The sequence below is a fragment of the Urocampus carinirostris genome, chromosome 2 (genome assembly GCF_059441175.1).
Source record: "Urocampus carinirostris isolate Australia breed hairy pipefish chromosome 2, RoL_Ucar_1.0, whole genome shotgun sequence".
In the NCBI taxonomy this organism is placed as follows: domain Eukaryota; kingdom Metazoa; phylum Chordata; class Actinopteri; order Syngnathiformes; family Syngnathidae; genus Urocampus; species Urocampus carinirostris.
The window spans coordinates 49,490,045-49,504,456 of NC_142350.1; the positions used below are offsets into that span (position 1 = coordinate 49,490,045).

Genomic DNA, 14,412 nt, shown 5'->3' on the forward strand with positions numbered 1-14,412 from the left:
TGAGCCGTTTTTTATTGCTATGTATTTTATCATTTGAAATGATGAAAACAATGACATATTTCATTGTGTTTTATTTCCATTTTATTTATTTATTGAAACATTCAAGATAACCATAGGAAAAAATGGAGCAAAACAATTACATTTTACGGAATAATAGTATTTAAATGTATAACAACAATCTTTAAAATTAGGTATGGCGTTAATAACAAATTACAATTATTCAAAATTGATTTTCAATTTTTCTGAAATAAGATTGGAGTACAGATTAAAACGAAAATGTTACTTATTAAAGAAAGATTTCTTCTCAAAATATAGTTTAACCCATTAGATAATGATAAAAACAAATATTAAAATACTTAAAATGCAATTTAATTTTTCCTATAAATCTAACTACATAAAAACATTAATATTGAATCCCAATCTTTTCTTGAAAATATATGTTTTAATAGAAATACATTTAAAAATAATTCATTTATTATAACATTTGTGTTAATGTATTGCTAATTACATAATTGTCCTACAATTACCTTCCCAAAATGTGAATGTACAGTATATTACAATGTATTTACAAGAGGCACTGCCCTGTTTTCTACTTAATTACAACGACAAAATACATTATAATGTAAAATACATACATACATATTTTTACTATCTTGAAAAATATTTCCTTAGTTTAATATAATTTTACAAAAACCACAAATCATAAAACTACAAATGTTGAACTAAAAAAAGCAAAAATAAGAAACAAAACTCTCAAAGTAAAACCTTCCTTCCATACTTGATTAAGAGTAGAGCAGATTTTCTCAATTTTCTGCTTGCTGTGAAAATATTTCATCTGTTTAATATAATCTTAGAAAAAAAAATCTTAAAACTACAAATTCTAAACTGGAAAAAACAAAATTTAGAAACAAAACTCACAAAGTAAAACTTTCATTCCAGACTGGATTAAGCGTAGAGCGGATTGTCTTTGTTTTCTGCTTGCTGTGACTCTTCGGGTCGGGAATCAATTTGAGTTTTACGTACGGGTCTGACAGCCCATTTGGATCCATGGGCATCAGGTTACGAGCCTCCCGCACTGCCAGGGAAAAAAAAGAAGAAAACACTGTCAGAGGAAATTTGCGTCGAGTCTCTCCTGGGGCGACCCGTCACCTGTGACAAAGACGTCTTCCTTCTCGCCTCGAACCGTCAGATGGATCCGGCCTCGCTTCTCGGTGTGGTCCTGTCCGCATAGACTCGGGACGCTGGTCTCACAGCGGCGGTGGACGTTCATGTCACAACCTGAAGATGTTGTCCAGGTTTGTTTTTTGTTACCGTGTTTTGACGACCATAAAAGGCTTGGATTTTCTTTAAATTGTGCGCCCTGGTGTGATGTAAAGCGGCGGACGTAGACCAGCTTGGTGACCTTACGGTTGAGCGCCAGCCCCAAGAATGGGTTAGAGCCTTGGTCGCGTCACAGACTTACAGCATTTTTGGGTGAAATCCAATGTTTTTGTAAGATCCTTCACTTTTTCAACTAAATGCGAGCTCCTGTGACTTTTATACATCTCACGTCTCCAGGTTTTGACATTACACCACACGCAATTTGCGGAGGTACTCATGGATGCTAATGCCATAGCGTAGATAGCAATTTGAATGGTATTATCGTCTTGGTGCTTTTCTTTCATAAAAGGGTGTCATTTTGTCACCTGGACCGGGACTATGGTGGCGCAGAAAGTTCCACCAGATTATTATGAAAAGAATGGATTGTTCGACACTTGGGCTAACGTGTCTGCCGCGACTTTTTGAGCTTTCGCAAAGGACGGCATCATTTCCGAGTAGGGCACGGAAAGCGACTATGAAAGTTACTGTGAAAGTGAGATTTAGCAAAGTTGTTCTGGTCAGAAACAGAAGACGTGGATTTTGACGGTTATGTCTGATATAGATTACCGGTAAAAAATGCGAGTGCCAAGCTCTTTTTTCACAATGTTTTTTTTTATCTGTGTGTTTTACTTTGTAAATACAGTAAGACCTCGGTTATCGCGGTTAATGGGGACCAAAACCACCCGCTATAAGTGAAAATCCTGAAGTAGCGGCGCCCCTTAAAAAAAAAAAATATTTTTTTATTTTATTTTTCATTTTTATTTAATTATTTTTTTTAGACACGGTTAATGGGGAGCAAAACCACCCGCTAAAAGTGAAAATCTGCGAGAAAAAAAAAAAATCTCATCTCATCTTATTATCTGCACCGCTTATCCTTATTAGGGTCGCGGGGGGGGGGGGGGGGGGGGGGGGGGGGGGGGCTGGAGCCCATCCCAGTCATCTCCGGGCAGTGGGCAGGGGACACCCTGAACTGGTTGCCAGCCAATCGCAGCTGCAAATCACATAAGTTCTCGCAGCTAGCTGCGTTCTTCATCAACGCACGAGCCGAGTGATCCACCGCTAAGAGTCGAACAGCTGAGCGATTATACGTCCGCCCGGGACGATCGGAGACAAATTCACGACAGGGTTTTTACCGCAGGTGCCGTTCGGGCGCTCCCGCGAGCGAGCCCCTAACCTGCAGCGCGGGTACTTTCGGGCGCGATATGCACGACACCAACACAGTTACGGGGGTCCCGCGCGCGTCCGCCGCCTTTCGCCCGCCGCACGCGGACGGCCGCCTGTCGTCGCGCCGCGCTACTGGGGTTGTCGAACGAGCGGGCTCCCCCCAGTTACGGGGGGTAGCCCGATCACGCCCGCCGCCTTTTCTAGCGTCGCGCCGTGTGACGCCGCGTCCGCCGAACTCACTCCATCGCGCGGCCCGGGAGTGACCCCTGCACCTTGGGCACCTTTTCTGTGCTGTAGTAACACGGCCACAGCAGAGGGCACGCGCGCCCTATTGTGCGGTGTGCCCCGTGTAGTGTTAAATACAGAAATAAAACTAGGTATGGACACTGCGCCTTTTAACACTGTGCACCCCATGGTCGTGAAAATAAGGTACACACTCTTGAGACTATACAGTGACTGAAAACAGATAAGATCTTGGAGGTCTAAATAATGGGACTGGCTATGGGATTTAGCCTTGGCAGATGGATTCTGTTTGTGCTCAATGTGGTCTCACAGTGTCGATGGACATTCATGTCCCCACTTAAAGATGTAGTCGGTTTTGCGTTACAGGCCCTATTGACACTTTGGCGACTGAAAATAAAATAGATCCAAGCAGGTGTAAGTTGTGGTGCAGGTGATGGGGTGGGATTTTGCCCACGCGTATAGATTCAGTTTGCGCTTGATATGATCATATATATGACAACGGTGTATTGATCCTGGTGGAAATGAATTCAGTAAATTGTTACCAGCATTAAATTGAACACATTAACACGGTGGTGTCAAAATTTCAATAGCTTTGAGAATTAGATTTTTTTCTTGATTTGGGATACGGTTTCCAATTAGTTTGCTCAAGTCAGACCAGTTGTGAGCCACTGGAGTAGAAGACTTGAACTGTTGCACTTTTGAAAACAATTATAAATTCTGTCATAGAGACATCACACAAAATTGGGTTCAAACAAAGAAAACTGAAAAAAAGTGTCCTTTTTCTGGCCTTGATCAATCCAGAACAACAGAGACAACAGGCTCAAACTTATGCATGCAGGAGAGGCGGTATCGCGCTCTCTCTAATTTGCTGTTTGTCCGGCTGTCACGGTTGCCCATTGCCCTCACTGAGGCCCGCCCGTTTGGCGCCAGCTGCGGCTTGTTGCCGGATTGGCTTCCCCCCTATCTAAACTCAATGCTCTCATTCACTCCTTGTCAGTCCGTCAACAAATCTTTGCACTTCCAAGACTTGTATTTTGACTCTGTCTGGTATCCTGTTCGTGTATCCAGTATCAGGTATCGATCCCGCCTGTCTCATCCTGACCGGTATCTTGCTCCAGTCTCCAGTATTTACCCTGTCTGTCTTATCCTGTCTGGTATCTTCCTCCATTCTCCAGTATCTGGTATCGGTCCTGTCCGGTATCTTGCTCTCTCCAGTATCCGGTATCGATCCAGTCTGTCCCGTCCTTTCCGGTATCTTGCTCGTGTATCCAGTATCCGCTATTGATTCGTCTGACTTGCCTTGTCCGGTATCGATCCTGTTTGTCCCGTCCTGTCAGGTATCTTGCTCGTGTATCGATTCCGTCTTTCCTGCCCTGCGCGGTATCTTGCTCCAGTACCCGGTATTGATCCCGTCTGTCGCATCCTGTCCGGAGTCTTGCTCGTGTATCCAGTCTCAGATATAGATGTCGTCTGTTCCATCCTGTACGGTATCTGCTCGTGTATCCTGTATCTGGTATCGATCCCGTCTGTCTGGTCTCAATCTCATTTGCCTCTGGCTTCCTGATTTCCCGCGCCTGACTTCTCTGTCTCACTTTTTCTACCCAGGGATCACCGAATCATTGGCGTTTGTGCTCACGCGCATGACTGCTCCATTCCCGTAAAATAAAGCTTGTGTGAGAACGTTTTGTGTCTGGGTTCTCCGTCTGTTCGGGTTCTGACACCGGCATTTTATTGGCAAACGTTTAAGCACTATATAAACTATTTAGCGAATTCCCAGTTTATTAATTACATTTGTATTGAATATAAAGATATTTTTTATTTTTTAAATCCCAAAGTCGTACCCACATGCACACTTCATGCCCTGATGTATGAGCCCATATAGGAGCGATCCGCAGTGGTCGCAGAAGGTGGGGCTGGCGTAGGTGTGAATCTTGAAGGCGTGGCGGCTCCTCAAATCCTAAAAGGTAAATAATAAAAAAAAGCAATGACGCAGCTTTACGTGCATTTGAATGTCGGATGCTCATGCATGAATGAGAAAGATGAGATAAGGGCGAGTGTGGAAATGAGATCCATGAGTGTGTGTGGGTTGAATAGAGGGATGATTCATTTTTATCTCTCATCATTTCTCTCACCTTCCTCCTCTCTAATGTATAGTTGAAAAGCCGCCATTTTGCTGCGTGTGCACTTTTGACTCGATTATCATTTCACACACACACACACACACACACACACACACACACACACACACACACACACACACACACACACACACACACACACACACACTAGAGGCTCCCCTTGACCCCATTCAAGATGCCCATGATTCGGTTGGCCCAAAAAAAAAAAAAAAAAAAAAGAAAGAAAAACAAAGCATGAAGATAAATTGTTCCCGAAAGCTTAAAGGAGGACAAAGGAATTTGCTACTTTGCCTTGAAAGTCATATTGGCTGCCCACTACTCCCAAAAAGAAATCTCTACAACAGTCAATGGCAACAAACAAGCTGACGTTTACAGCAGTCAATAGCAGCAAAAAAGTGAAAAGCGATTTGGATGTTTATACTGTTGATGGCAGTTAATAAGCTAAATATAACTTTGACGTCTTTAAGCCATTGACGTCAGCCAAAGACTTACATTTCAAGGACGTCTATGACAGTCAATGGCAACAAAAGAGTTTAATGTAACTTTGACGTCTTTAAGCGATTGACGTCTGCCCAAGACTTAAATTTCACTGACGTCTATAAAAGTCAATGGCAACAGAGGAGTTCAATGCAACTATGATGTCTTTTGCCATTGACGTCAGCCAAAGACTTTACTGACATCTATAACAGTCAACGGCAATGAAAGAGTTCAATGTAACTTTGAAGTCCTTAAGTCATTGACGACTGCCAAAGACTAAAATTTCACTGACGTCCATGACAGTCAATGGCAACAAAGGAGTTCAATGCAACTTTGACGTCTTTAGCCATTGACGTCAGCCGAAGACTTTACTGACGTCTATAACAGTCAAAGACAACAAAGGGGTTCAATGTAACTTTTACGTCTTTGATCAATTGATGCCTATAGCTGTCATTGTGAGTGAATGGATTAATTATAATTTTTACACAGTTTTTTTCTTTTACAACAAATTTGACTCTATAGCCGTTAATGGCAAGAAACAAGTTCGATGTAACTGACATATATTAGTAAAAGTAAATAGGTTCAATACAATTTTTCTCTATAACTAGTAATAGCAGTGAGTAAATGAAATAAAACTTCGATCTCTTTAGTAGTCAATGGTAGCCAAATTATTCAATTCCACTGACGTCTATAGCCGTTATTGAGAACAAATGACTTCAATGTAACTTTGACATTTATAGCCATCAATGACAGCGAACAAGTTCAATAAGATTTTTAGATCTCTAACTTTCAACGGCAGTGGATAGGTTAAAAATAACTTTGACGTCTTTAGCCGTCAACTGTGTCATAGGAGTTCAATTTCGCTGACGTCTATAGCTGTCAATGGCAGCAGAAAAGTTCAATTTTCCTGACGTCAATAGCTGTCAATGGCAATGAAGGAGTTTGATTTAACTGACGTTTATAGCCGCTAATACCAGAAAATATGTTAAATGCAATTTTGATGTCTATACTTTTCAACATCAGGGAATAAGTAAAATATGACTTGGATGTCTTTGACCGCAAAAAATTCAATTTTGATGACGTCTATAACAGTCATTGGCAACGAACAAGTTTAACGTAACTTTGACGTTTGTAACAGACAATGACAGAGAACAAGTTCAATGCAATTTTAGGTCTATAACTGTCAACGCCAGCGAATAAGTTGCAAAGAACTTTGAAGTCTATAGCCTTCAACTGTGTCATAGGAGTTCAATTTCGCTGACGTCTATAGCTGTCAATGGCAGCAGAAAAGTTCAATTTTCCTGACGTCAATAGCTGTCAATGGCAATGAAGGAGTTTGATTTAACTGACGTTTATAGCCGCTAATACCAGAAAACATGTTAAATGCAATTTTGATGTCTATACTTTTCAACATCAGGGAATAAGTAAAATATGACTTGGATGTCTTTGACCGCAAAAAATTCAATTTTGATGACGTCTATAACAGTCATTGGCAACAAACAAGTTTAACGTAACTTTGACGTTTGTAACAGACAATGACAGAGAACAAGTTCAATGCAATTTTAGGTCTATAACTGTCAACGCCAGCGAATAAGTTACAAAGAACTTTGAAGTCTATAGCCTTCAACTGTGTCATAGGAGTTCAATTTTACTGACGTCGAAAGCTGTCAATGGCAATGAAGGAGTTTGATTTAACTGGTGTTTATAGCTCTCAATACCAGGAAATATGTTAAATGCAATTTTGATGTCTATACTTTTCAATGGCAGGGAATAAGTAAAATATTACGTAGATGTGTTTGACCGCCTACAACAGCAAAAAAAATAAATTTTGATGACGTCTTTATCAGTTATTGGCAATGAACAAGTTTAATGTAACTTTGACGTTTGTAACAGTCAATGACAGAGAACAAGTTCAATGCAATTTTTAGGTCTAACTGTCAACGGCAGCGAATAAGTTTCAAAGAACTTTGAAGTCTATAGCCTTCAACTGTGTCATGGGAGTTCAATTTCACTGACATCAATAGCAGTCAACGACAACAATTAAGTTCAGGATAGCTATGACATTTAAAGTTGCCAATGACAGCGAATAAATTCAATGCATTTTCAATGACAACGAAATGGTCAAATATAAAGTTGATGTCTTTAGTGGCAGGGAAAAAGTTCAATTTCCCTGACGTCGAGAGCTGTCAATGGCGTTGAAGGAATTTGATGTAACTGCCGTCTATAGCCGTCAATACCAGGAAATGAGTTCAATGCAATTTTGACGTCTATAGTTTTCAATGGCAGGGAATGAGTTAAGTATGACTTTCATGACCGTCAACGGCAGCAAAAAAATTCGATTTTGCTGACGTCTATAACCGCCTTTGGCAAGGAACGCGTCCAAGCGTGCAAATACGAAACCGAGCCGTCTCACGTCAGGACGGGGGGCCGTCACCGAGCCGGGACAGGTGAAGGTCACAAATTCGTGACATCTTTTGTGCACCACAAAACTGCAAACTAGTGGAAAAAAAAGAGAGAAAGGAAAAAGGAGAGAAACTCTGAAGTCAGCAAGTCGTCCGAGGAGATGAAAAGACCAATATCGACGGGTGTCGTACTTTGACATTGGAAACCCTGTTTGCCGATTCCCCTGCAGGTGAAAGGAGACAATAAAAAATGAATTTTAATAAAGGAATGAGTGAGTTTCTGCGATGAACAAACAAAAAAAGCAAACCCGTCTTTTTTTCCTTTTCCCCAGTTTCTCCTCACTTGCTTTAATTGAATAATTAAAAGCATCGATTAAGCAAAGAGTCTACTCAGCAACCGTCTTGGAAGACAAATAAGACGTGCTTGGAGGGGGGAGGAACGAGTAAATGGAAAAAAAAGATGTTCGCACAATGAAGCACGTGAGGGACTTTCTACTTCTGACCGGCAGGGAGCACGAGAGAACCGGTTATGACGCGTTAATTAACTCTTATCCATCATAATATAATAAAAGTCTAAAAGTAATACTCTTAATAATAACAATAATAAATTATTTCAGTTTTGTGAAGTAAGAGTTAACTACTGTTATCACTACAATGAAAATGTATCATTAGTATCATGAGTTCCCCTCATCCGGGATATTTTAATGCCGGAAACCACTGTGGGACTTGTAGTATGTAAATCCCGGCTTACTTCCTAAACAGCCTCATGTGTATTGGTTGATTTCTCTGAACCATTTCCCTCCTATTTTCGGCCCCCCAAGCTTATAACGCAACAGTTGTATGCATCTATGTATAGTGTAAGTCTATACTTTTGGCTAGGCATGTAATAGCACATTTTGTAAACAGATGCAATAGTGGAGCTATGATTAATGTCAAAAGTCAAACGCAGAAGCAACTTCTATTTTACTAATTATGTCTAACACGGGGCAGCACGGCGGCACAGTGGTTAGCGCGTGTGCGGCACAGTTCTGAAGTCTTGGGAACCTCCTGTGTGGGTTCAAATCCAGCTACCAGCTACTGTGCGGAGTTTGTATGTTCTCCCCGTGCTTGCGTGGGTTTCCTCCCGGCACTCCGTTTTCCTCCCACACTCCAAAGATATGCATTTCAGGTGGTTTGGCCGGTCCAAATTGTCCCTAGGTGTGAATGAGCGAGCGAGTTGTCTGTCCCTGTGTGCCCTGCGATTGGCTGGCAACCAGTTCAGGGTGTCCCCTGCCCACTGCCCGATAATTGCTGGGATGGGCTCCAGCACCCCCGCGACCCTACTGAGGATAAGCGGTGCAGCTAATGAGATGAGATGAGTTGTCTCACATGCTTGCCGCAAGTGTATTCATCCATATATTGTATAGATACATCTATTGGATGTTACAGCTGTATCCATCAATATATATTGTTAGTACATGCTTTTGGGAAAACCCCTATGAGCTCATACTGTTAACACACTAGAAGACCCGGGCTTTAATAATGTCAAAATTCAAACGGGGAAACAACATCTATTTTCGTTATTATGTTGCTCATGCTTGCCACAGGTATATCCATCCATTTATTGTGGATGACACAATTGTATCCATTAATATATAGCGTATTTTTTGGGGGGAGGTCACATACAAGCAAATGTTAGTAACAAATGAGAAGCAGTGATAGAGCTATAGAGTTAAACCAAAGAGAATGTCTATTTTTGTAATGATGTTGCTTGTGCGTGTAAATCTATCCATAGATAATGGATGTCTCATTTATATCCTTCAGTGTATATTGTAAGTCTATGCTTTTGTGAACCTACCTATGTGCAAATCTTGTAAACACACAAGTAGAAGGATTGCGGTTAAACTATATTAATAAATAAACGCAGAAACCACACTTATTTTCATAATGATGACCCTCCCCATGCAGGCCACAGGTGTATCCATCTGTATATACAGTGGGATATGGGTGAGTAAAGTTGTACTCACCCATACATAGTGTAAGTCTGCTTTTGGCAGGCCACGTACAAAAACATATATGCGGGGATGTTTGTTTGTCTCTACGCATGTAAAAGCTTCATTCAGGCTGCTCCAGATATCCAATATTCCATTTTCAATTGGTCTAGTGCGGGGGTGTAGAACCGATCTTACCTCGGGGGCCATACGATAGAAAATACAATCTCTCGGGGGCCGGACTGGTAGATTACAGAGATAGAAAAAAAGAGAGAAAGATATAAGAGAAACATAGGTAGAGAAAATGAGAAAGTGTGGGACAAGGAAAGAGAGAAAGTGAGAAAGAGAGGAAGAGAGAAGAGAGAGCGAGAGAGATCATTTGAGAAACAAGATAAAAAGAGAAATAGTGAGAGATGGAGAAAGAAAGCGATAGAAAGAAAGAAATCCAAAAAGAAATAGAAAGAAAGAGAGGAGAGAAGAAAGGGAGAGAAAGAGAGAAGGGGAGAAAGAGAAGGGGGAAAGCAAGAGAGAGAGATAAAGAGAGAAAGGAGAGATAAAAGGAAAAAGGAAGAGAGAGCAAGAGAAGGTAAAAAGACACAGAGAGAGAAAGAGACAAAATGGAACAAAGAAAGAGAAAAAGAGAGACATAGTGAGTCAAAGAGAGAGATATATAGAGTGAGAGAAAGGGAGAGGAAGAGAGAGAGAGAGAGAGAGAGAGAGAGAGAGAGAGAGAGAGAGAGAGAGAGAGAGAAATACAAGTAGAGCATTTGTGAGAGGCACCTGGCTTTGGCAACATCAAGTGGTCATATTTCAACCTGCAGCTCGTTTTTCTCTTGCGCTTCCCTCAGCGTTGTCTCGCGGGCCAGATTCAATGTGTTTCTTTTTCAGAATCAAAATGTATTTGAAAGAGTTTTGTGTAGCCAAGATGGCGGCCAAGTGGTCGGAATATCTTGGAAACTACCCGGAGGCTGCCGGTTCATGCGCCAAGCGTCCTCCAATTTACAGCCTCGCCATATGTTGAGCTAAAATATTTTGCTTCACGGGCTCTTTTCAGCGTCTTGAAAAATCCATCTGCTCTCCCTCAAAATCCAATCTGTTGAGTTTTGGGTTACTTTAAACAGAGTCAACGAATTTCTATTATCTTATTTCATGTGAAAAACACGGGCATGACTTGTACCTCAAAGCACCACTGTTTCCATTTTTATTAATTTTAAAGCTGACAAACGATACACATAAATGCATATTCATATTGGAAAGTATCACGTCATAGTGTATCTTAGCATTTTGCCATCGTAGGTTTCCTACTGCTGGATTTCCTTTTTTTTTGTCTATAGTCGGTTTAGCTTGGTAACAGGACAAAAATATTTAGGAAGTGCTAGCATCAAACCCTCCTCCATATTTTTAAATGCTAACTACCCTTGTTTATTCCTAAAGCCCTGGTTTTAAGTATACATTTTTATTTTTATTTTCAAAAGAGACACAATGCTTATTCACTCATCTTTTTTTTAATTTCCTTAAAAAAAAGTTTTACAAGCTAGTTGTATTGTGCTAGCTAACATTCTGATGGTAGTGTAACTAAAAACATGACTTTCCATGTTTTCTGTGATTAATAGTTGATTGGTTTTGCTTGGTCACGTGCCTTGAATAACCAGGAAGTACTAGCAATAAAGTCTCCTCCATTTTTGAATGCTGACGGCTGTTTATTACTGTTTAAGTTCTGAAAACGTCTTTAGTTGTAAGCTTGCAGTGTTATTTGATGTTTAAAGACTTATACAATTGTTATTTGTTTATTTATTTATTACCTTTTGAATGAATTAGAATACTTAAAAATCGAACTTTTAAAAGCTAGCTGTTTACCGTTAGCTAACGTTCTGATGCTAATCTAGCCAAAAACTGACTTTATTTGCTCTATTTTTCAGCTCTATAAAGACTTCAATGATCCCAAATGTGTCTTGGCGACAAAAACAGGAAGAAATTTTCTTTACTTCAATGTTTAAAAGTTTGTTTTTTGAAAGTTAGCCTTTAAAATAATGTTGAGAGCTGGCCTTTCATATTTCTGTTTTCTATTGCTAATGGTTGATTGGTTTACGCATGGCATTTTTATTCAGGAAAATGAAGCAAGAAAGCCTCCTCAATATCTAAAGCTGACTTTTCTTTTGTTTTTAGTTGTTTGTTTTCAGTCTTTTTAAAAATTAACAGCGGTACAATGTTGATTTTCTCATCTCATCGATGAATTAATTTCCTCAAAAAAAATAGGTACTTGTGTTATGTTAGATAACGTTTTGATGCAAAAAACATGAATGTTTTTACGGTTCAAGCCTTAAAAACAATTCAATGATCGCAAATGAATATAGGAGACGTCATCATGTTTCTTTAAAGATAATTAGCGCTTGAAATAATATTTCTTAAAACGGACCTTCAATGTTTTCTGCTGCTAATAGTAGATGGTTTTACGTTGGTCACATTACATTTTTACGATATCAATGATTTTATTGTTCAAGCTCTGTAATTAGCTTTGGTTGTTTAAAGTTTACACTTTCATTTATTGTTTAAAAGCTGTACAATGCTGATTTGGTCATCAATTATTTTATTTCCTCAAAAAACAAACTTTTAAGAGCTACTTATATGGTGTGCAGAAACGCTTTGATACTAATGAAGCCCAAAACTGATTTTATTTCCTTTATTTTTCAGCTCTACAAAGACGTCAAAGATCGCAGACATGTCTGGGAGACAAAAACAGTATGAACTCTTCTTTACTTTATCTTCTAAAAGAGGTGTTTCCAACTCATTGTGTCCAATTATTCCGACAGGGGCCAGACTAGTAAATTAATGGCATAAAAAGTGGTCCTTTGCTGAAGCGCTGCAGGTATTTTGGAGGCTCACAATTAAAGTATAATTCAGGCATTCAAGATTTGATTAAAAAACGATTTATTTTCCTCTCAAAATTTGTTATCCTTCATCAAAGTTTCATCTCTTTCAATGTTTATCAACTGTGCATTTAAAAAACAAACAAACAAAACAACAATTGAATTCATTACCACCACTGTTCATTCAACCCAGGGAAACTCATACGGACTGAAAAGTGACAAAAATAAGATGCAAACACTAATTTAAATGATTAATTTAATGATTTAAAAGTCTCATCTTTTTTATTTGTTTTTTAATAAAAATGTTTACCTAAATATTGAAACGTCACCATTAGATTTCATATCTACAATAGATAGAACTTAAAGCTTCTTTAAACTTCTGCAAAGAAACTCAAGTGCTATTTATTTTAATATTGTATTCTTAGTGTCGCCTTAAACAGCTTGTCCGTGGCTATTATTTCAAGTAAAAAAAACAACAACAATGTTCTATGGTTGATTTATTGTAGGCAGCAAAGGAGTGGTGCTTTGCTTTGGCAACATTTAGTGGACGTATTTACAACTGCAAGTTTTTGTTTGAAGCTCATTTTCTTCTTAAGCTTCTCTCAGCATTGTCTCGCAGCCCACATACAATTATGTGGCGGGTCATATTTGGCCCATGGGCCATGAGTTTGATACATATGGTTGTTTCATCAGTGAAAGTTAGCTGTTGAAATCATGTGTGAACATGTACGGTTAGCTGGTTCTAATCAAGTGTCTCTTTGAACTGCTTTGAAATCAATTTGTTCTTTCGTGTGGGCTTCAGCTCGAGGAGAGCTTATTTGATCAGCGCACAGGCTTTTTGCAGAAAGCGAGAGAGAAAGAAAATATGTGGTAGTAGGTCGCCCGAGGAGGCGGATAGAAAATTCCGGGCCATTTTTTGACAGATAGGGGTGGCTGGATCAATCCAAATATCGATTTTATTGATACTAAACAAGAATCGTATTTTTTGGACTTTAAGTCATAGATCTTTTTCATTGTTTGGCCGGGGGCGCAACTTAAACTAAAGTGAGACTTATCTGTGAAACCATTGACACATTATTACTGGGTATATCATTTCACATGTTATTTTCACAATAAACCACAAGAAGGCGCTCTGGGCTTGTGTTGGTCATTTCTTACCGAGTTGTGCCGAATAATGCCCCTCCCAGCATATGTCACTAAAATGACTTTGTATCTATTTTTTTTCGGAAATGTTCAGCACAGATAATTTGCACTTTGTATAAAAATCAATTTCGAGCAAGATGAAAAAAACTGAACAAAAATGGCACCAAAAAGAAAATCATATTCTGCAGATAACAAGCTGCAAATAGGGAAATATGCAGCCGAAAAGTAAAAAGTGAAGGTGACGATGAGTCTGACGTAAGCGACCTAGAAGCGGAAGGTGGAAGCGGTCAGATTGTTTACCGTGATAGTGACAACAAGGATGAAAATTTCAAGTGAACAAAATAGTTTGGTAAGTATGTTATTTACGCTAGAATTATGTGTTCTTATGTTGTTACTGAGATTAACTGGCTTGACGATCATGTTACGTTCGTATACCGTACGCACTTATTCAGACTCTTTAATTTTAAATTGCCTTTAAGGTGACATGTATGTTTTTGGCATTGGGTTTTATCAAATAAATTTCCCCCCAAAAATGCGTATTATACTACAGAACGATGTATTTTCCTTCTTAGTTATGCATTTTTTGGCTGGTTCCACTTATACTCCGTAGCGACTTATAGACTAGAAAATATGGTAATAGCAACGGATC

The 14,412-nt window shown here is 39.4% G+C and overlaps 1 protein-coding gene across 3 annotated transcripts in view; it reads right to left on the bottom strand.

The window, feature by feature from the left end:
- The window catches only part of prkcg (protein kinase C, gamma), an 82,865-nt gene that overhangs the window by 29,982 nt on the left and 38,471 nt on the right, over positions 1 to 14,412 (bottom strand). For all 3 annotated transcript variants that reach the window (XM_088326930.1, XM_088326933.1, XM_088326932.1), the window contains 5 exons: positions 7,976 to 8,007; positions 7,795 to 7,877; positions 4,612 to 4,723; positions 1,150 to 1,278; positions 919 to 1,075 (listed from right to left, as the gene is read on the bottom strand). In XM_088326930.1, coding sequence (XP_088183056.1) covers positions 919 to 1,075; positions 1,150 to 1,278; positions 4,612 to 4,723; positions 7,795 to 7,877; positions 7,976 to 8,007 — 513 coding nt within the window. The remainder of the gene's footprint in view (positions 1 to 918; positions 1,076 to 1,149; positions 1,279 to 4,611; positions 4,724 to 7,794; positions 7,878 to 7,975; positions 8,008 to 14,412) is intronic.